Genomic DNA, 21,573 nt, shown 5'->3' with positions numbered 1-21,573 from the left:
AATGAAAAGGCATTCTAATTTGAGGGGCAAGAAAAGTAAAGACGGCAGGCTAAAAGACGGAGAGTTGATGAGGTCTGAAAACGTGCAAAGCCCGGGGTCCTGAGAAACTTCGCGAGAAAGGGGGCGCGGCGCTAGCCAGCCCATGTTTGGGCAGATTAATGGAGTCGTGGCTCTGGCTCTTGAGTCCTGCCCTGGGAGAGACAATATCTGTTTAGATTTGTGTCTAAATTTAAACACCGATCCGGCCTCCCTCCCTGCTCCCCTCCCCTCCCCTTCTGCGTCCCTCGGTCCCTCCCTCCCTCCTCCTCCTCCTTCCCCGTTCTTTGGCGCAGGGCCCCTACCCGGGGCAGTCCCGCAGCCTAGTGAAGCCAGGCGCGCGCCGCCGCCCACTCGCCCTGTGCCGGCTGCAGCCCGAAAGTGACCCGGGCTGGGAGCAGAAGAGACAGCGGAGATCGCAAACTCCAGCCCCAGCGGAGGACTACCTGGAGGACATGGAGGTAAAAGACCGACAGAGACAGGGGCTAGGGGGTGGGAGGGAAGTGAAGTCAGGGCGCTCCTGCCCAAGCCTCAGTCCCTGTTCTCTGCGGGGGAACACACAGCCAACAAAGTCGTGAGGACCAACTCGAGGGGCTGGTCCCTTCTCCTAGCTAGGAGAACAACTCCTGAGGGCCAGGGTGGGCTTATCAGGAAAGGACCTCAAGATGAAATAGGGGGCCCTTTGGGGGCATTCGGGTGTTTTGACAGTGTGTATACACGTGTTTTAGAAAATAAACGTAGGTACAGTTGAGGTCATAAGCGGATATATGTGTAAGCCAAGATCCCGAAAACAAAACTCCGGCAGTCCTGACTCAGGCACTGAGAACCAGAGCTGGCAGTAGAGGCTGGGGCTCTGCTCACATGGCTTTCCCCTTTTGCTTGCAGCATGGTTTTTCAGGCCAGTTGTCCGCTAACTTCTGAAGTGCCCCGTGTGCCTGTCACATCTTCTTCTAACCCTTCGTCATCAGTCATAGACTTGTTTCTGAGAAACTGGAGGCTCCTGAGGTTGTGTGCACTTTTGGGTGTGGTAGCCGTATCCGAGGGGTATGCAGGGGTGAGTCTCAGACTTCTGAGCTCCTGAGAGCGTGGCCGGGGACTTTCCCCTGCACTTTTCCAACTTTCCATAGTGCACCTAGCTCCCTTCTCCAGATCTGCAGACTTCCAAAGTATGTCCCCTTTCAAACCCAGAGCAGCTACAGGTGAGCTCAGAGGAAAAGCATGGCCAAGGACCCCAGTGACACAAAGAAACAAAACAAAACACAACTGCGACCTTTGACTTTATCCCAGTCAACCTCAGCAAGACCTGGGATTTTCAAAGAGAGAAAAGGAGGAGATGAAAATGCCACATGCCTTTAAGGTGATTTTTTTTTAAACTCTCACTCAAAAAGAAACTGTTCTTCCCTAGGCTGCCCGCAGTCTGCAGAGATCCCCTTCCAGGCCTGTGTCCACCCATCTTTTCTAAGCTCCACTGTCCACTTTTCTTCTCTAACACGCAATAGGTTTGTCCTAGATATTCAGCTCAACCAGTTGTCATAAAGAAAGGAGGATTGGGGGCTGGAGAGATGGCTCAGAGGTTAAGAGCATCGTCTGCTCTTCCGAAGGTCCAGAGTTCAATTCCCAGCAACCACATGGTGGCTCACAACCACCTGTAATGAGATCCGGTGCCTTCTTGTGGTGGGCAGAATACTGTATAAATAATAAATAAATCTTTAAAAAAAAAAGAAAGAAAGAAAGGAGGATTGCATTCTGGGAGGGTTTGGGGGAGTGTGCCGAGTACCTGGAGTGCTGGGGTCTAAGGCCAACTTTCTGTAGCACCATTTATGAGTCAGGAAGTAGTAGATTAGGGTAGATCAATCACAAAGCATCCCAGATGGGCTCTTACATCTGGTCAAGACCTTGCAAACTGAAAGCAACAAGATTCTCTGAGCTGGCTACTGGGGCAGGACAGAGGTGGGAGCTGGCCCAAAAGAACACTCAGGTTGCTGGGTTGGGGAAAGACCCATCAAGAAACTGCTGTACTTGTAAATTCCCTCCCTCCGGGAGAACTCAGGGTGCCTTCTGCGGCGACGACGGGTTGTCAGGTCACCAGCAGAACTGGAGTGGACATAAGGTGAAAACACAGCCAGGCTTAATGCAGGCTGTTGTTTGATGCCCCCAACGTAAGCTTTAACTTTAATCTAGGGAAACACAGAGGGGTTCCCTCCACAAGGGAACTTACTCCTCCTTCAGCTGAGGAAGAAACAGGGAGAGTCAAAGGCTCTGAAAGTATCAGCCCAGTAACTTCCTGTGTGGCTTGGTAGGTGGGAGGCATTAAAGAAAAGACGCTCCTGACTGGCTATAAGCTGATATGTACAGTAACTAAAAAGGGCTTGGATGGAAATAGCCAAATTCCTGTGTGCCCAAGGCTGGACCAAGACAGGGAGATTGCCTAGCCAACCAAAATGCAGGGCAGATCTGTTTGCATCCACCCTGAGGTGTGGCATGGATATGCTGGCTGGCAGAGAGTGTTTATGAGGTTTCCTTAGCAAACCAATCACTAATACCCAAACAAGCAAAACTCTGTGACAGCTAGCACAGTTAAAGGAAGTAAAGCAGAAACAGAGGACAGAGGAAGTGAAGATTCTCAGCTAGGAAGTAAGTCTGTGGTAGGTATATATTACCCACTCACAGTGGAGGTAGGGTCCCTGAAATCAACCTCATGAAGGAGCCCGCTTGCTTTATTTGAGATGAAACCGAGTTACATCACGTCCCCATATTGAGCATTGAGCCAGATCAACAGACTTTGTCAACAACATTCGGGCACCAGTGCTCCAACCCACACTTACCTGCTGCAAATGTTAGGAAAGTCTTCAAATGACTGTGACCACTGTGAGACACACTAATCACACCTGAGCCCACAGGGACCTCTCTGGAATAAACAAAACAAGGTGGCACTTGACCCCTGCCTTTTGAACACTCCCAGTCCAGTAGAAGAAATGGGACTCGCATGTCCTGTCATGCATGACTCTTTGTCCATGTGTGCTAAGTATGACTTGTACAGGCCAGAGCAGGTACTGTCCGGACGCTTTGAGAGAAAGGCAGTGGTTGGGTAGAGAAACACAAGGAAGAGGTGCAGGGGAAACACACCAGCTTCATTTGAGGAGGCAGAATAGTTGGCTGGAGAGAAAGATAGGGGGTCCCTAAGGAAGAAGGCTGAAAATAGCAAGATAAAACCACGGGACCAATGATTATAGGAGCTGGCCACCGGGAGCTGAAATCTAAGCCACTCAGAAGGCCTTGCTTTTTCTTCAGTCAAAATCTCCTTCCCTTGACGTGTGATGTGCTCCTAACTAGTGCCTTCCTCTAGCTTACCACTGTCAGGCCTTGAAGGCCAGCTTGTGAATGGCCCTGGATTCTGCTCCACAGCCCGTAGGAAACTGAGAAGTCCTGTGTGAGGTGGCAGCCACGATGCCGCCATGCTGCCCCTCCCTCATGGAGTGTGCAAGGCTCTCAGGCTAGGGAGCCCCTTTGAGAGCCAGGATGAAGTCTGACTCCAGGAGAAGGACAGAGAGTAAAAAGTCACGTGCTAGAGGGGAAGCAGAAACCACGTCTGCTTTTGAGTTCACCAGGGTGCCCGGAAGAGAGAACATAGTACTAGCAAAGCATGTGTGAGGCCTAGGGTTTGCTCTCTAGAGGAGGGAAGGAGAGGCTGTCTTTCTGGTCTGTAGGTCTCCATAAACCAACAGGTAGAACTCAAATTTCCCAGTAAGCTTTGCCAGATAAATGAATAGAAACTCTGTAACACAAATGTTACCACTTCTCTGAACCTTCCCAGAGGCCCTCAGCCTCCACAGAGCACTTAATTAGCCCCCCTAAGGCTGACTCTCTGGCTCCCTGTTGGGAGGGACCATACTCTATGTACCTAGGGCCTCACGGGTACCAACTAAAACATACTGGGTGAACAAATGTGTTATTGAAGATAAGAGAGATTAGACTTTTTAAAAGGAGAGAAGGAGAAAAAAGAAAGGGAAGGAAAGGCAGACTTTGGTTTATGGGGTTGCACATTCTGGCCTTCAACTTCACCACTCTGAGATTTGCAGACTCAATGGATACAGAAGTGAATGGCTGTAGAAATAGTAACAGTGCTGTTACTGTAGATAGGAGCCCAGGGAAAACCCCTTCTGGCCTTTGAGGGCACATGCATGAATGTGTGCATATACATAAGTAATTTGAAAAAAAAAAGTGAGCAGATACACATAAATGAAAAAAAAATTTTTTTTTCAGCCAGGTGTGGTGGTGCACACCTTTAATCCCAGCACTTGGGAGGGAGGCAGAGGTAGGTGAATCTCTGCATTTGAGGCCAGTCTGTCTGGTCTACGGAATGAGTCCAGGACAGCCAAAGCTACACAGAGAAATCCCGTCAGGAAAAAGCAAATACAAACAAACAGACCAACAAAAAAACATGGCACGTGTCTTTAATCCTAGCACTCGAGAGGCAGGTGCAAGTGGGTCTCTGTGGGTTCAAGGTCAGCCTTGTCTACAGAGCCAGTTCCAGGACAGCCAAGGCTACATAGTAAGACAGACTCTGTCTCAAGGGGGTAGAGGGTACGTGATCAAGCTGGGTGTGATAGCCTACCTTTAATTGCAACACATGGGAACTTGAACCAGCAGAGCCTAGTTAAAGATCATCTTCAACTACATACTAAGTTCCAGGCCAGCCTGGGCTCCATGAGACCTACCTTATCTGAAGAATAAACACACACACACACACACACACACACACACACACACACACACACACACGGGCTATCTTTTCATATGCATAATATCAGCAATATGAATTTGTGTATATATGTGTGTGCACATGTGTATACATACCAATATATGATGTATTCATCTTTTAACCTATGTCTTTTTTTTTAAGATTTATTTATTTATTATATACAATGTTCTGCCTGCATGTGTGCCTGCAGGCCAGAGGAGGGCATCAGATCAGATTATAGGTGGTTGTGAGCCACCATGCGGTTGCTGGGAATTGAACTCGGGACCTCTGGAAGAGCAGATGGTGCTCTTAATCATTGAGCCATCTCTCCAGCCCCATAACCTATGTCTTAAATCATGTATTTTTACTTTGTTAAACATTTGCTACTTTACTTTTAAACCATTTGACATGTTAAATGTTGTTGTTGTTGTTGTTGTTATTTTTATTATTATTGCGTGTGCATAAATGTGGGGTCTCCCATGCTGGAAGTCAGAGAACAACTTTCAGTTCTCTCCTTCCACCGTGGGAATCCCTGTGTGAACCTAGGTTGTCTTGCTTACCCAGCAAGTACATTTACCCATTGAATCATCTTGCCTGTCCCTCTACCTCATTTTTTAAACTATTTATTTACTGGAGCAGAAACTCCAAGTCTAGGTTAAAAAAAAAAAAAAAAAAAAAGATTATTTGGGTATGTCCCTGTGAACCTCGCTGGTTTTCCCCATCCCGTCACTGAGCCATGGTGTGCTGGTTGAGGCTGGTGCTCATAATGGGGACTGGTTGGCCTCTGAGTTAGGCTACACAGACTTGTGGGCGTGCCAGGATACCAGCTCCTCTCCCGCTCCTGCTGGGTGGGACCCTCGCAGTCACTCTGGCTCCACTTAGCAGACATCTTCCATTTGCTGGGCTGTGAGAAACGGAGTAGTTTCGGGTAGGCAAGCAGTCAGGACCGGGCCCTATCTCGGAGCGGTGAAAGCATTCCTGGAGCGGAGTCGGGTTTCAGAGCCTGATCCGCAGCAGTAGGCTACCCACAGCAAGGAGAGCTGGAGCCTGGCTCCCGCGGTTCCGTGGGAAATCTGAACGCTGGCGGCTCAGCAACGCTGTAATCTTATCAGAGCCACAGAAGAAAGCCTTTCGGTTCCGGGGAATTCTCAAGGCAGCCTCTGCCTTCCTCTAGTGACAGTGTCAGAAGTTTGCAGAGCAAATCTGGTCTAAGTCACTAGAAAAAGGCACACCGCCCTGGGAGAAACAAGGCAATCCCGAATTGCTCTTGCCTTACTGGGAATGAGCAAACCGGACTCCGGGGTATGCTGGGGCTGTGGGTGCAGTCGGACCTACGGGAAGCAACAACTCGTGATTCTCTTCTTACCTGGGGAGTAGTTTAACTCATGAAGAAGTCAGCCTCATGAAGTTTCATCACAACAGCAGCATGTGGCTCACACCCACCTTCATGGTGTCAGGTAGACATGTCTCTCAGTGACACCATGGTAGAGCACAAACATTAAGCCACCATCCTCAATTGAATCACACTTAGAACCCTCCAAGATCCCATCTCCCAAACAGATCCACCTGAGCCAGACCAAAGAGGACATGGTCTTTGGGCCAGTGTGCTCCCCCACCGTCTTTCCTTTGGGGATGTCTGAATACTGGCTGTGGGGAGACTAACTGGTTTTCCATGAGGCTCACCATGTAGCCATACTTTTGGGTGGGTCGGATCTATTCTAGGGAGAGGGCTTCTCACTGCCACATGCTCAGTAGCTCCCTAAGAGAGGTGAGCTGGGGGTGTAGAACCCTTACCTCTCTGTATGTGCCACTAAATCATCTTCTGTGAACCTTAGGAGTCCCCAGCTGGAAGCTCTTCTTCTTCCTAAATGTCATAGGTGCCCCTGTACCCTCTTAGGGCTGTCCTCCTGGCCAGTGGATGGCCACCATAGCTCTTCACCCAGCTAAGTCTTCTCTATCCATTGGTGGTCGTTTGCAAGATAGCAGCTGGTTTTTGTGTTTTCTTAATTCATGTGTGTGTACATGTGTGTATGAGTGCTGACGTACACGTGAAGGCCAGATGTGAACACCGAGCATCTTCCTCAGTTACTCTCCAGCTTGCACTTCTTGAGAGTCTCTCACTAAACCTAGAGCTTGCCGACTCAAGCCAGTGCCACCATGCCTGACACACACATTCTCTCTCAACCTAAGCGCTGGGGATTGAACTCCAGTCTTCTCGCTTGCAGGGCTAGCTTTTGACTCCGCTGTGCTATCTCTGTAGCCCATAGAACTGTTTAATTATTAGGATTTACCAACACACAATGATCACTTACAGCGAGACTCTATCTCTGATCTTATCTCTCACCTTGCTGGCTGCCTCAGAGGGGGAAATAAGCACTTAAATCCTTAATTGCAGAACAGGATGAGCGATTGCCCCACGGGAGGAGGGGTGCCACACCCAGCCTGGGGTTCGGGGGAGGTTTCCTGTGACAGATGACCCCTGCGTCATCGAGTGTTGAGGGAGATCTAGGAACCATCGGTAGAGAATTAGAGGAGAGTACATTCCAGTTTTAGGGCAAACAGCAAGGTATATGCATATTGATTCCTGGAAGGTAAAAAAGAGATAAGAAGTTTTGAGAGCGAGGACCGAGTGGTAGCAGGGAGATGTAGATTTTTCTATTCGGAGAAACAAGATCTACACGTGTGATGTGACATTTTAAAACTACCAGATGTGGTCTTGATAAGCTATGAGGTGTGTGTGGAGTTAGTTCAAAGTCAGCTTCTTCTGTGTAGGAGAGAACAGGGGCTTCCTTCTTAGGCTTCCCCTCCAGGTGTTTCCTGTCCTTCAGCCTTGGGGGCTTCAGTCTCAGTGAACCCTCTCCTGTCTGCCGCCTCTTATTGAAGACATTCAGTTTGTAACAGAGTCTAGGCCCAGTGGGGAGGCTTTGCTCAAGGCCACCAAACCCATCGTCAAGCCCCCCCCCTCCTGCTCTTCGTCTTCTTCTACTTCTTCTTGGTTTTTTGAGACAGAGTTTCCCTGTGTAGCCTTGGCTGTCCTGGCCTGGCTTTGTAGACCAGGCTAGCCTCAAACTCACAGCGATCCACCTGCCTCTGCCTCCCGAGTGCTAGGATTAAAGGTGTGCACCGCCACCACCACCCAACCTCAAGGCCTCCTCTTCTAACTAGAGGCCTCAGAACAAAACACACACACACAGACACACACACCGCCTCTTGTCCTGCTCCACCTGAGCCGGTTGTGGTTGCACCTCCTGCTCATTCTGTGAAAGCCACTTTGTTTCTCCTTGTCTCCAGCCAGTCCAGGGAAGAGCCAGGTGGACCCAGGAGCAATGGCAGACCCTTCCCTCCTCCCACTGCCCCCACCACCACCATGAACGTTAGCCCCACCCAGTTAACACAGAGCAACAGAAACGAAAGGCTGAACGTGTGGTTGCTATTGCACAACTCAGGCACTCACCCAAGAGGGCATTTCCACCTCGCAAACCGCCACCGAAGGTTTCCACCTCCACCCCGCTCGACCCTCACCCTGAATAGTTCATTCCAAACACATGAGCAATGAGGCCACTTGTTCTAGCCGGCTGCCCCACCCCCACTCTTCCAGTCCCCTCGAACACATTCCTAGGCCTCAGGTCCCTGGCTTGTCATGCTTCTAAGATATGAATTGATGGAAGGTGGCAAATTCACTCCTAGAGGCCACAGCAATGGCAGGGTGGGCAACATTTAAAGACTGCCATCGCAGTTATGCAGGTGGTTTCCACAAACGTATCTTTTTAATCCTTATAAAATCTTATTGTGTCTGCTTTCTGGGTAAGGTAGATGAGGGTCTGTGTTGCTAGAAGATCCAGAAGGTGATCTGCGCAAGAGCCACAGGAAAACCACTTGGTGGCTGGGGTCCTATTCTTTCCATGCTAGGCCAGGCAGTTCAACACTTAGAGCTCATCCCGGCTCAGCCGAGTTAATACTAAATCCTCATCCGGTGCCAACACCTATGACAAAAAGAAAGTGGAATTTTGAAAACGGATTTTGTTGTTGCTGTTGTTGTTAAGTTTTTTTGAGACAGCTTCTCATATCGCCCAGGCCGGCCTTAAGTTCTTCATTCACTAGCTTTCACCTCCCAAATGCTGGGCTCATAAATGCTCATTACACTGAGCAAGGTGGCGCACGCCTTTAATCCCAGCACTCGGGAGGCAGAGGCAGGCAGATCTCTGAGTTTGAGGCCAGCCTGGTTACAAAGTGAGTCCAGGACAGTCCGGGCTGCACAGAGAAACCCTGTCTCAGAATAACAAACAAAAAAGGACTTTTAGAGCCTAAGAGTTTGGGAAGCAAAAGGAACTTTGCAGTTGAAGTCAGGTGACTGATGAGTCACAACTACTGCTATGACCCCCTAACCCCCAGGATCTACGGGACACATCTGGGCCACACGCCTCGCTAGACGCACAGATACTTTGCTGTCTCTTCAGCTCAGAGCATCACCTTCTACCAGCTCTCTGCCGTCTTCCAGAGGGGCCTCCCAGCAAATCGTTACCCTCAGTGGGGTTGGGAGAACAACATCATTATCGTTGTTTTAACTACAGTCAGGAGACCCAGAGCCAAGGCTAGACAGGGTCCAGCCTCCTCCACATGCCCCTGCACTGTGCCTCCCTCACTAGGCTGCTTTCCACCTTGAGGGAGCTTCCTCAGGAAGATTTGTAATCCCCATTGGCTGGTCATAGCCATGTCCTCTCAGGATGGCCTTGCAGCTACTGTGCGGGTGGCTCAGAGAGATACTTGTTGCTTTGGGCTACTGTGGGGTGGCACAGATGGAGAAGCAGATGTCAAGGAAGTGAGGGTGTGCCCACACTCCCTACAGAGGCTCCCAGGAACCATCCCCCTTCACACCTCTCCTCACTCCTGGTACCTGCTGATGCTGGCTTGAGGCCACATCCCTCTTCTCTCTGTGTGTTCCTTACAGCGACACATGTCATCAAATTACGGCCCTCAGTGACAATTCGGATGATGATCTCCTCGGTTCAGAAATTCTTAACTCCACCTGCAAAGTCTCCTTTTACAAATAAGGTTGTGTTTACAGGTTCCAAAAATCCAGGAGTGGTCTAAAGACATATACAGAACAGTTAGCAAATGAGAGCTAGGAAGACACAGGGATCTCTATTACCTGGGTGGGCGGGGACGGGGGGAGCAGAAATAGAGGCACAACGGTATGGTTGCTTCGGCAAAGATGACAAGGATATAGTTCTGTCGTGTGAGTTACAAGCCAGGTGAGTGTCGCCGTAACAAACAAAGCTATAGATCTAGTGAGGGAAAACAAGTGTTCGCTCGCTTCTGACTCATGCTATGACTGTTACGGCTTAACTGGGGGTTTTGCTTCCTTCATCATTTGTCTGTCATCTGAGACCCAGAAAGGTGACAAGTAGCCACACAGCTCCTTACAACCAAGGGAGCCAGGAACTCAGTCCTCCCACCACCTCCCACCCCGAGACCTAGAAGTACTGCCTGGATGACTCTTACGGGCTGGGCTGCAGAAGTCTTACCTCACGGTGCTGACGGTCTGTGAGCTGGTCTGGAAGCAAGGCTGTGTGTCCTTCAGGCTGATGAAGGTGGGAAGGCCAAGGAAGGCAGTGATTATGTACTGCTCTGTCTCAGGCCCTGGGGCTTTTCAGAGCTCTGTGGTCAGGTCTGCTCTTCCTGAGTGAAATGAAAGCTGCTTTGCAAGCAGAAAGATTGTTCTCGGTGATGCCAACCATTCTCCGTGCTTGGGAGATGACTTAGGAAGGCGGTAGGTTTGGAGGGGAAGCCTGGAGGGAGCACATATATACCCATTTCTATAGGAAAACGTCAGAGACGTCTATACCTAAGCTATTAGGTGCTGCTGCTTGGGCAGTTTCTTACACATCTCGGTCCTGGGACAGCCTATTCCACCGAGAGTGCCACCAGGAGGTGCAGGTTATAGCTTTATTGGCTCCTGGGATTTGAAAACCTGCCAAATCACTGAAAGCCTTTGATTCTAAAGCCCCTCCCACCCCATCCCCCCACCTTACCCCCAGCACCCATCAAACAGGGAACCTAAGCCTTTTTCCTACTTGCATTTACATGTCACCAAGGATCACAACTCTTTTCCATGACCCTTGTTCATAGGCCTTTTGCACCCATGGAAGAGGTGAGTGAAGGTCAGTGGGATTTGGCAGGGATGTTGAAGGACATTGTAGCAACAGTCTGCCATGGTCTCTCTGCCTAATCATTAGACTTCTGCAGCAGGCCAAGGAGGGTGCTGCACCAGAAGGTTCCAGATTCAGGTGTTGATAGCCGCCTCAGAGTCTGCTCCCCATCAGTAAAGCTGATCATGCACATCATAGACTAGATGATTGATGATCTCAACTTGAAAAGCTGCAGAGCCGCAAACTGGTGGTGTTGGCATTATTACTACTAACTCAACTAAGCGTCCCAAGTGGGGGTGAAGAAGAGACAAGAGCAGAGCTTTGAGACATTAAGGCTTCTAATATGAGCAAGGACAGTTGTTTGTTTGTTTGTTGGCTTTTTGAGACAGGGTTTCTCTGTTTTCCCTGGCTGTCTTGGCCTCGCTTTGTAGACCAGGCTGGCCTCGAACTCACATCGATCCACCTGCCTCTGCCTCCCGAGCGCTGGGATTAAAGGCATGCGCCACCACGCCTGGCCTAAGCAAGGACAGTTTTACAGCATCAAAGGGGCCAGACACAGAGCTTGGCAGATAGAGCATTTGCCTTGTATGCTCAAAGTCCTGGGTTTGGTCCCCCGCACCATGCACCAGATATGGTGGGATGTGCCTGCAACTCCAGTACGTGGGCAGTGAAGGCAAGAGGGTCAGCTTCACAGTGAGTTGGAGGCCAGCCTGGGCTAGATAGCCTGTCTCCAAACAAAGCAAATCAAAGGGTTTGGGCTCAGTAAGATGGCTTAGCCAGTAAAAGGGTTTGCTGCCCAAGCCTTATGACATGAGCTCAATCTTTGAATAAAGGTAGAAGGAGAAAGCCTACTCCACAAAGTTACCATCTGACTTTTAAATAAGTATTGTGACATGTATGCACCTCCATGCTCATATTGCTGCTGCTGCTGCTGCTACTATTATTATTATTAATTAATTAATAACAAGTCCTGATCTGTGCCGTACAAAATCACTTTTCACTCCTTTACAGTGAAAGCTCTAAACACCTTGGTTATAGACCCTAAGGTGAGAATGGTACACACAAAGCTCTCCCTTTGTCCATGAAGGCAGGATCACAGGTGGCCTGAGGAGCCACAGATGGCCACAACACTGCCCCGTAAGTGCTAAAGAGCTTAGACCAAGGAAGGAGCCGGGCAGCTGGCATCCAGTCTGACTTCACCATTCCCTAGACTGTGATCTCCTGCGCTCTTGATTTTCCATCTTTAGAGAGGAAGTCTTAAGAGAACACCTCTGAGTTAACGCTAGTGAACAGTGCCAGGTGTGGATCGTGAGTCAGGGAGGAGGTTACCACCTGAAAGAGAACAGCCGCACACAGTTGGTGCAGCTTTGATTGGCCTAGGACGTCTGAAGGTCCCCTCCAGCCCCAGTGTCTGTGACAGACACCTAGTTATTGCAGACCACATGCAAGCTCACCTCTCTAGATTTCTGCAGGCAGCTGGGCCTGGTATGAAATAGCAGATCCAGGGTGGCCAAAGCCTGAGGGGAGATGGGAGGGGAGGAGAGGAGACAGCGTGTTTTAGGCATTGACCATGGAGGAGTGGTTAAGGGAGGGGACAGAAAATGGGTAGAAGAGCTGCCCTTGAAATAGTCACAGAGAACCACACCTGATGATTTAATAATTTAGTGTCTTTGTTTATTTTATTTTATTTTTTTAATTTTTGAGACAGGGTCTCACTCCTATCCCAGGCTGACCTGGAATTTGTGGCAAGCCCCCTGCTTCAGCCTCCCAAGTGATGGACCAGGCAAGGTTGACCCAACAAGCCTGTCTTGCTTTTTGTATCATTATGGTGTGCACTGTGGTCCTAATTTTATCGTGTGAGGCACAGTTGCAAAACTAGCATGCACTTGCTTTGCTTTCTGTTCCTTCTTCACAGTTTCATGGATAGACAGTTTGACCTTATAGAGAGAATCTTAGTAGCCTCAGATTATGATTTTATTATTGAAAATCTGTCCAAGCTTTTCACCTGAAGGAAGCACTTCATAGCTTGTCTTTGGCATATCCAAATCACCAGTGTTGCTGCTCTCGTGTTTTGGGACCATAATTAAGTGACATAAAGTTGCTTGAACGTGAGCAGCAACATGGCAGTAGACCTGCTGTTAGCCAGCAGGCAGGCAGCTGATACAGAATGGACATGCCGGACAGAGAGAGTATAATTTCTAACTGATATAAGTTCTTTCTTTCTTTCTTTCTTTCTTTCTTTCTTTCTTTCTTTCTTTCTTTCTGGGAGTTTCCATTTAGTGCTTTTGGATTAAAGTTGATCATGGGTAACTGGAAGTAAAGACAATTCAATCAAGGCTAATGGAGACTCTAGTCTGTCCCTCTCAGCTTCTCCTGTGCCTCCCACCACACTCTAGTGATCCCAAACCCCTGCTGACCTTCTGTAGGGAGGCCTGCTGGGGAGCAGAGTTAAGTTGGGTGCTAAGCCATAGGAGCACAGCGTGGATGGGAGAGTAAGGGTCTAAACATCAGATGGAAGCCCAAATACACCTCCACCCCCATCAGCTGACATCAATCAAGAACGTCTGGCTAGATTTAGAGAATCAAATGTTTTCATATATCAACAAGGGTATTCCGATCTCTCAAATAGCCACATTACTTAGGTTACCAAGGAATTTTTTTTGGCAAGATGGGTTCAGAGTAGATTGAGCTGGCTGTCCAGAGGACCCTCATTAAGGACCTTGCGTCTTTCCCGAGAACGGTCTCCAGTGGCAAGCCACAGCATTCTGTCCTTGGCACGCGCTTGTTAAATATTTTTGTTAACGATTTGAATGAAGCCTAGAAAGAATCCAGATGACCCACAGCTGGGATGCTTAATATGATACATGACACATTCAAGTTCAAAATGATTTATATAGGACGGGACACAGGGCCAAAGCCAACATAATGAAATTAAGCAGGGATAGATGAGAAGCCCCCTGCTTTGCTGTAGTGCACGACGGACCTGGCTTGGAGAAGCACATCTGTTTGCTCAGTCATTCTGCAGTAGTTCTGCAGCTAGCTGCACAAAGATTGCTGTCTGGATTCTTAGAGAGAGCAAAATGCAGAGGCTACGGGGAGCTGGAGGTTTAGTGGTGGTGGGAAGTGATGCGCTCCCAAAACAGAGCAAGGAATAGGTGTGCTGAGGGGGCTGTGAAGACAGCGAGGCCTTAGGGTTTGGAGGATTTATGGAGAAAACACATTCTCCGTTTGCGTAGCCGAAAGTGGATTTTTATAAACGGGTAGTGGTGGCGAGGGGGTACTGATGGGCGAGCTGCAGAGTTTCTGGTGTGTAAGGTGCACACATATGCCTGTACACAGGGATGGGCCAGGAGGAGTGCATGATGTAAATCTCTGTGCTGATGAGGACAGCGCTGACCAATGTATGACTCCTTCTGTCTCTAATGAGGTCCCTGGAGGAGGGGCTCTCAAGGCACCAAAGCTGTGCTGGCTAACTGGCCCCAGTGAATTGTGGGTGAAGAAAGACGAAGCGGAAATATCAGTTGAGGGACTCAAAGTGATAGTCAGAGGTGGTCCTGGGATTGGGATGGATGGCAAAGACATTGCAAACTCAACTAAGGGAAGAATGGAGCTAGAACTCTAGCCCGACACTTTTCTTTAAGAAAGAAAAGAAATGAGGAGGGGGAAGAAGTGAAGTGGAGGAGAGGGGAGGAAAGGGGAAGTGAAGAAATGGAGAGTGAAAAGAGAAAAGGGAAGAAAGGAAAGGAAAGTTACGAGGACTCACTCTCCGGCTTTATTTCCATAGCATTAATTCTGGGCCTATTAGAGTTTCTTATCCACCTAGGTGACCCCTGGGATCTGTGTAGCCCCTCCTCCTTCCCCTCAAGCTCCAGGAGGGGGGCCCAGAGGAGACAGCATCCTCTGGACCCCTGTGCTGTGCCCCAGAGGCCGGGGAGTGGTAGGCAGATGGAGAAGCGTGGAAACAGCACTAGTAGTTCATTACGCAAATCTCCTCTGAGGGCTTTTAGTAGCTGTCCAGTTACAGTCTTACACAACAGGTAATTTACAAACCCACCACCAGGTACAGGAGAGGTCCATATGAGGCATGTTTTCATATTATATTCCATGATTGAGCTATAATTGAGGCAGGGGATCTTTTTAGAAAATCCTACCACTTTGTGTTCAAACTATTTTCCATAGTTTCTAGTCACTTGGAAAATGAATTTATTAATAAGGATCTGAAGCAGGATCATTTTTGAGGCCAAGGCAGCTAAACTAAACCCAGGTGGCTTTCTTCCCTTGTTTTGTTTTTGTCTCAGAGCAGAGGTGGGATGAGAAGAAGACGACGATTCCACCAAAGATGACTGCTTCCAACTTTGTGTGTCTTTATTATTCTTAGCCACATGCATAATTTTTTTAATGTATTATTATTGTTTTATTATATTATATGGGGTTTTTTTGCATATATATGGGTACCCGACAAGGCCAGAAGAAGGCCCTGGATCCCTTGGTTACAGATGATTGTGAGACACCATGTGGATGCTGGGAATTGAACCTGGGTCCTCCAGAAGAGTAGCCAGTGCTCTCGGCTGCTGAGCCATCTTTTTGGCCCCCACTTACACAACTGTAATAAATGTAAATACATGCAACTCTGAGCTCTGTCTTATAATTTCAAGTGGCTTACCAGATGATATACTTGCTCTTACAACGTTGTGTTTTCATCTTAAATGTCTTTATGATAGTCTGCTACACAAATGCAGCATCATTTGTTTTATTATTTTTCTATTTTGGGTCATGGCATTTGCTTCTACTTTCTCTGTGTTATAAATAACACAGCTATAAACAGTACATGCATCCTTTTCTTCTTTTAAGTAATTTCTTTGGAAGCAATTCCCAGGAGTGGAATTCTTAGGCCAAGGGATATGGGTATTTTTATGACTCTCAATGAGCATTGCTACATCACCCCGCCTGCCTGCCTGCCTGCCTTCCACACAGCCTCGCTGTACCTGGTATACACACACTGCAGGATCGGCAGGGTGGGCCAGGGAGGGAATGTGAGGTGAGAGGGGCTCCCGGCTTACCCAGCAAACAGTACTCTCCCTCCAGTGCCCTGCAGCCTGTGAGCCCCGCAGTTTGCCATCCAGCCTGGGAGCAAGGCAGGGCAGGAAGGGCACGTGGACATTCTGGGAAATGAAGCAACCATTTGCTACTTCCTGCTGAAGCATCTGCAGATGGGGGAAATAGCAGGCTGGTAGGGCGTATGTGTGTGTGTGTGTGTGTGTGTGTGTGTGTGTGTGTGTGTGTGTGTGTGTGTGTGTGCGCGCGCACGCACTCACTCGCAGTATGCCTGCAGACACAGAACCTAATCTAGTCAGGAACAGGGAGAACCAGAGCCTTGGGGTAATGAGAAGGAAATATCTTTTAGAAAACCCTTCACAGCTGCAGTCTGTGTGGTCTGGGCTGGGAGGAGAAGCAGTCACTGGCTCTCTTACTCCGTTGATAAAATATTTGACAAGTACCCAGTAGGTCAGGTTCTTGGCTGGGTCCAGACTCAGTGGGAAAATGTCTTCGCTACTGTCTTTGATGGGCTGGGAGTGCTTTGCAGTCTTGTGAAGGAACCAGAAAGATGGCAGATGATTGGTACAGTGTGACCAGGTGTTCTAGTAGATAGGACTTAGGTATCCTGTCCAGGGAAAGGAACGGATGGGGTGTTTGCCTAAACTCAACCCAGAACAACAAGTCAGGGACAGGTTGTTGAAGGATAGGGAGCCTGTGAGTTTGACAGCTGGTGCAGTGCTCGGGCCTCGTGTCTGACCTTCAGAGCATCTTCAGGGTTTGGCTTGGGAGAACCCAGGATTTCTGCACAGTCTAGCCTCAGGGGAAAGTCTCAGGGGCTAGCCTTAAATATGTGTCACACAGCCAGCACCCTTTTCCACCTAAATTGGATGTTGATGGGTGTGGCTGATGGATGGCACAGAGGAAGAGCTCTCCCAAGCCGCCCTTTGCAGTTACCATTCATTTTTATCCCGACAGCAACGGGGCCAGGAATTGTACAGTCTGACTCAGCTTGCTGTGGCTCAGAGAGAGGGGCGGAGATTGCAGGCTGGGAAGAACTTTGGGGGGGCTGCTCAGGCACTTAACCTTAAGGCCAGGAGAGCTGGGCTTCAACGAGGACAGGGGAGTGAGAGGCAGGGAAAGGAGTTGGAGCAAGACTTTTCTACCTGAGACCTAGAAGACATAGGAGCCTGCTTGCCTGCGGGGATGCCCAGGTACAACCATAATTTTAAGGACAGGCAGGGACTAGACTTCTTGTTTCCACAGCAACCGCAGCTCACCTGGGCCTCTGGGGACATGTGCATGTTTTTGGTGTGGGTGTATTAGAGGAGAGCCCAGGGATCTCTAAAGTCGAGCTTGGGAAAGCTGGACCTGGTGACACTGGACAGAACTCCATCACTGTATTGCCATGGGATACTGAATTAGGCACGCAAGGTCTTGGGGGGGGGGACCTCACCAGGATATAGTTCCCTCCCTGGAGGCTTGCTGGAAGAGTTGAATGAAATAATATATTCACAGTCAAAGATTTGGAAGAATTGTGAAGTGCCCGCACACATGCAAAGAATTGTCACCACTGTTCTTTTTAAAATGCAGGAAAAAAAATATCTGGAAATGATTTAGTCCCTTAAAAGGAGTGAGGCACCCCGAAGCCTGGAAAAATGTTCGGGAGTGGGGATAAAGCTGTGAGACATTCACCTGTTTGGGACTCTGCTTCCTTCACTGCTTATGGCTTCCCTTTTGAGGTTCCAAGCATTGTTACAGATGAGGGGCTGGGCTGGACAGGGCTGAGACAATGTTTGAAGGCGACAACCAGTGACTTGCATCATTTTCTGACTCTCCTGAAGAGGGTTGAGAGCTAGTGTAAGACAGGCAGAGACACCTGCTGCCCAGCCCTCAAGATCTAGCCATAAACTGCCCCAGTCACAGCAAAGACCATCATCCAAGGTAGAGATCCCCCTGCCCAGGCAACAAGGAGTTTAAATTCTAGAAACAAAAATTCCAGTTAAGGACAGAGCAAGAGAGGCAGACATCCAGAATAATGGTCCAGCCAAAGGCCCTGCCTTTACCGAGTCACAAGTTTGGGGGGTTGGTGAAGATGGCACAAGCAGTGATCTGGAGGGGTCATAGCATGATGGGAGAAGGGTGACCCCAAAGCTTCTGCAAGGCCACTCAACACCAGATGGCTCAACCTGTAGAACCTTTCTTCCTCAGAATCCAAGATTGAGGTAGATGAATTGTCCCTTAGCAGCCCTCAGGGCTTGTCTGTGGCCATCTTCTCTCTGTCCTTACATGGTGTCTGTATTAGTGTCCTTTCTTGTAAGAAAATACCTAATCTGGGAGGAAGAATTTACCTGGCCCTACTGTTTCAGAGGTGTCAGTCTCACATAGCAAGGGTTGGGGTGGTGGCAGATCTTCTCACAACAGCATCAAGAAATAGAGGGGTCCCAGCACTCAGGGAGACAGACACAGGCAGATTGCTGTGAGTTCAAGGCCAGCCTGGTGTACAATGTGAGTCCAGGATAGCCAAGGCTACACAGTGAACCCATGTCTCAAATAAAAAGAAAGGAAGGAAGGAAGGAAGGAAGGAAGGAAGGAAGGAAGGAAGGAAGAAAGAGAAAAGATATAGAAGGGACACAGGAAGAAGCCAGACACAAGATACTTACGAAGATCACAACACACACACAAACACACACACACACCCTACCTCAAAGTTTCTTCAAATGTCCTAGGGACCAAGCATTCAACATGAGGAAGCTGGGGATGACATTTCATCATAACAGTGAGTGTCTGTGCCATCTCTTCCCCCAAGGCTTCCTCCTGTGCACCTTTGTTTCCTGGCAGTCATGAGAGAGAGCAGTCAAAAGACCACCCTCGGGCTGGAGAGATGGCTTACTGGTTAAGAGCACTGGTTGCTCTTGGGGAAGGCCCAGATTCAATTCCCAGCACCCACATGGTGACTCACAACCATCTGTAACTCCAGTTCCAGGGAATATGACACCTCTTCTAATCTCCATGGGCACCAGGGACACATGGTGTACATAAATACAGCCAAAACACTCATATACATTAAAAAAAAAAAAAAACCCTCAAGGCCATATTTTAACTTAATTATCTTGGTAAAAACCCTATGTCCAAATATAGCTGCATTCTGAGGTGCTGAGGACCTAGGCTTCAACAGGGCAATATGAAGGACTCAATCCAACCCTAAGTGTGCCCCCAGTCCTGAATCTCAAGGTCTGGTGGCATAGGCCTTTAAACCCAGAGGCAGGAGATTCTCTGAGTTCGAGGCCAGCGTGGTCTACAGAGTGAATTCCAGGACAGCCAGGGCTACACAGAGAAACTCAGTCTCCAAACAAACAAAAAAAACCAACACACACACACACACACACACACACACAGAGAGAGAGAGAGAGAGAGAGAGAGAGAGAGAGAGAGAGAAGGGGGCAGAGGGGGGATGTCCCAGCAGGAGCCATTTCTCTAGCCACCCTACCACTCTGCTCCTACCTTGTCCGTCCCCTGCCATATCCTAAGAGCCCAGAGTACAGTGTTGCCTCATAGATTTCCTCACTTTCTGTCACCACCACCCCCCCACCTCTTGACTCCAGGCATGGCTTCCATCACCTTCTTCTCAGCCAATAAGTTAACATCACCCATAGACAGGATGCGATGCTGTGGGCCACATTTTAAAAATGACTCCTGAGTTTCTGTCCATATCAACTCCTGGCTCTGCCCCAAGGTGATCCAAGAAGTTCTTACTAGGATTCCATTCTCCTATGATTATTCTGTATGAGAAACCCTGTCTTCCCATTTAAGACAGAGGAGAAGAAAGCGCAAACATGGGTAGAACCCAAACAGGAGGCCTGTTTACATGAACCAGACCCCTTCTTGTCTGCTTTCTACAGTCCTTGCTCTAAGAGAGAACGAGGCAAAAGGAGTCTCTGACGGACAGGCTCCAAGCTAGGCCTAGGAGTGTCCGTGTTCCTCTGTGGGGACCAGAAACCAGGGAGAGGGGGACGAGTGGGGACAAAGCCCATGCAGAATCCCGGGAATCAGACTCAAGGTGCAGATTTAATGCTATTGTGCAGTGTATGAGCCTTTATACAACTGAAGGGCCTATCAGACCATCCCATGCTAACCTCAAGCACCAATGGCAATCAATCAGGTTGGCGTAGCTATGAGGAAATGTGGGGGCCAAGGTCACCTCAGGAGACTTCTGTAAGGACGGGGGAAGCAGTCACCACCCTAGCCTCAGATCCACTGTGAGACTTCACAAGTGTGCTAGGAGTCCCTTAGTACATCAACACTGAGCAGTGGAGCAGGATCTTTCAAGGAGCCCCACTCACCATTCCCTATGGGCCTCCACAAGGCTTATCTCAGCACACCCCACACTCCTCCCAGCCCCCATCTTTCTCTGGGGAGTAAAGCTTTGATGTTTCCTGTCACCCAGCCATCCCTGGTGCCTTTTCCCAGAGGAGAGCCTAGCTGGGTTACCAGGCCCAGGTGGAAGGAACCTGTCTACCCCTGGCTCCCACTTCCTTTGAGCCTTTTGTCCCTCATGGAGCCACCATATTTTTTTTTTTCTTATCACCTGGACTGGAAAGAATTTAAGTGTAAAAGAAACTGAAGCCCTTTAAAGTTGAGCCCTCCCCATGACCAGATACTTGAGGATGTTTTCAGCCGGGGCCAAGTGAAGATACAAGCAGTTGTCACTGGAACCTGGCAGGCTCCTCCCTAGAGACAGCCAGTGGATGCTGCCTTTGGGAAAACACAGCTTTTCCAGGTGTGAACGGCCCCAGGGATAGTAAAAAAGCCACCATTTTTGCCATCCTTGCAGGTTCTCTTCCAGTCTTTGTTGATGCTTGGTGTTGCTTCCACTGCGATCAGTTACTCTGTATACGTGCAATGGATTTTCCAGCCATTCCTCTGTGGCTGCTTCAAGTCCATCTCATGGTGCTGGAAATTGTGTGAGCGCCTGTCATGTTTAACGAGAGCGCAATGTTTTACCGCCTTTATGCTCTCTGATTGACTTCAGCTTTTCTTGGAAACTTAGCATTAGGGGAGGGGCTTCCAATTTTTTCGCTTTCATAGCACTAGCACTATTTATTACAACGTTGTGTAAACAATGTGCTTTCTCTACTTTCTTAGTATATATTCTAAAAACATGACGAAGCATTTCAGATCTCATGATATTTTTCCAGATGAATGCACCAAAGCAAGCAGAACTAGTCAACGTGCAGTGCTCAGAACCCTGGCTGTCCTGGACTTGCATTGTAGAGATCTGCCTGCCTCTGCCTCCCAAGTACTGGGATTAAAGGAACGCACTACCATGCCCAGCCTGCTCACAGCATGTTTTTTAGAAGGGAGGGGTTCAACACAGGGTTTCTCTGTAGCTTTGGCTGTCCTGGATTCACTTTGTAGACCAGGCCTCGAACTCACAGTGATCTGCCTGCCTCTGCCTCCCAGAGTGCTGGGATCACAGGTGTGCGTCACCACACCCAGCTACTCACAGCTACGGCTTATCACAATGACGCTTTGGGTTTTTGTTTTTGGTTGTTGGTTGATTTGGTTGTTTTGTTTTGCCAATCTGATAAGTAAGTTGGACAACAGTACCTC

The 21,573-nt window shown here is 48.9% G+C and overlaps 1 protein-coding gene across 1 annotated transcript in view; it reads left to right on the top strand.

Moving 5' to 3' along the window:
* The first annotated feature begins 251 nt into the window (after nucleotides 1-251).
* Rcsd1 (RCSD domain containing 1) overlaps nucleotides 252-21,573 on the top strand; it is a 56,871-nt gene continuing 35,549 nt past the window's right edge. The window contains exon 1 of the mRNA XM_051147766.1: nucleotides 252-497. Within this exon, the coding sequence (XP_051003723.1) occupies nucleotides 492-497 (6 nt within the window). The 5' untranslated portion in view covers nucleotides 252-491. The remainder of the gene's footprint in view (nucleotides 498-21,573) is intronic.

This window comes from Acomys russatus, chromosome 6, assembly GCF_903995435.1.
Source record: "Acomys russatus chromosome 6, mAcoRus1.1, whole genome shotgun sequence".
Lineage (NCBI taxonomy): Eukaryota > Metazoa > Chordata > Mammalia > Rodentia > Muridae > Acomys > Acomys russatus.
The sequence above is the reverse complement of the archived record's forward strand: the minus strand, read 5'-3'. Positions and strand labels throughout refer to the sequence as shown.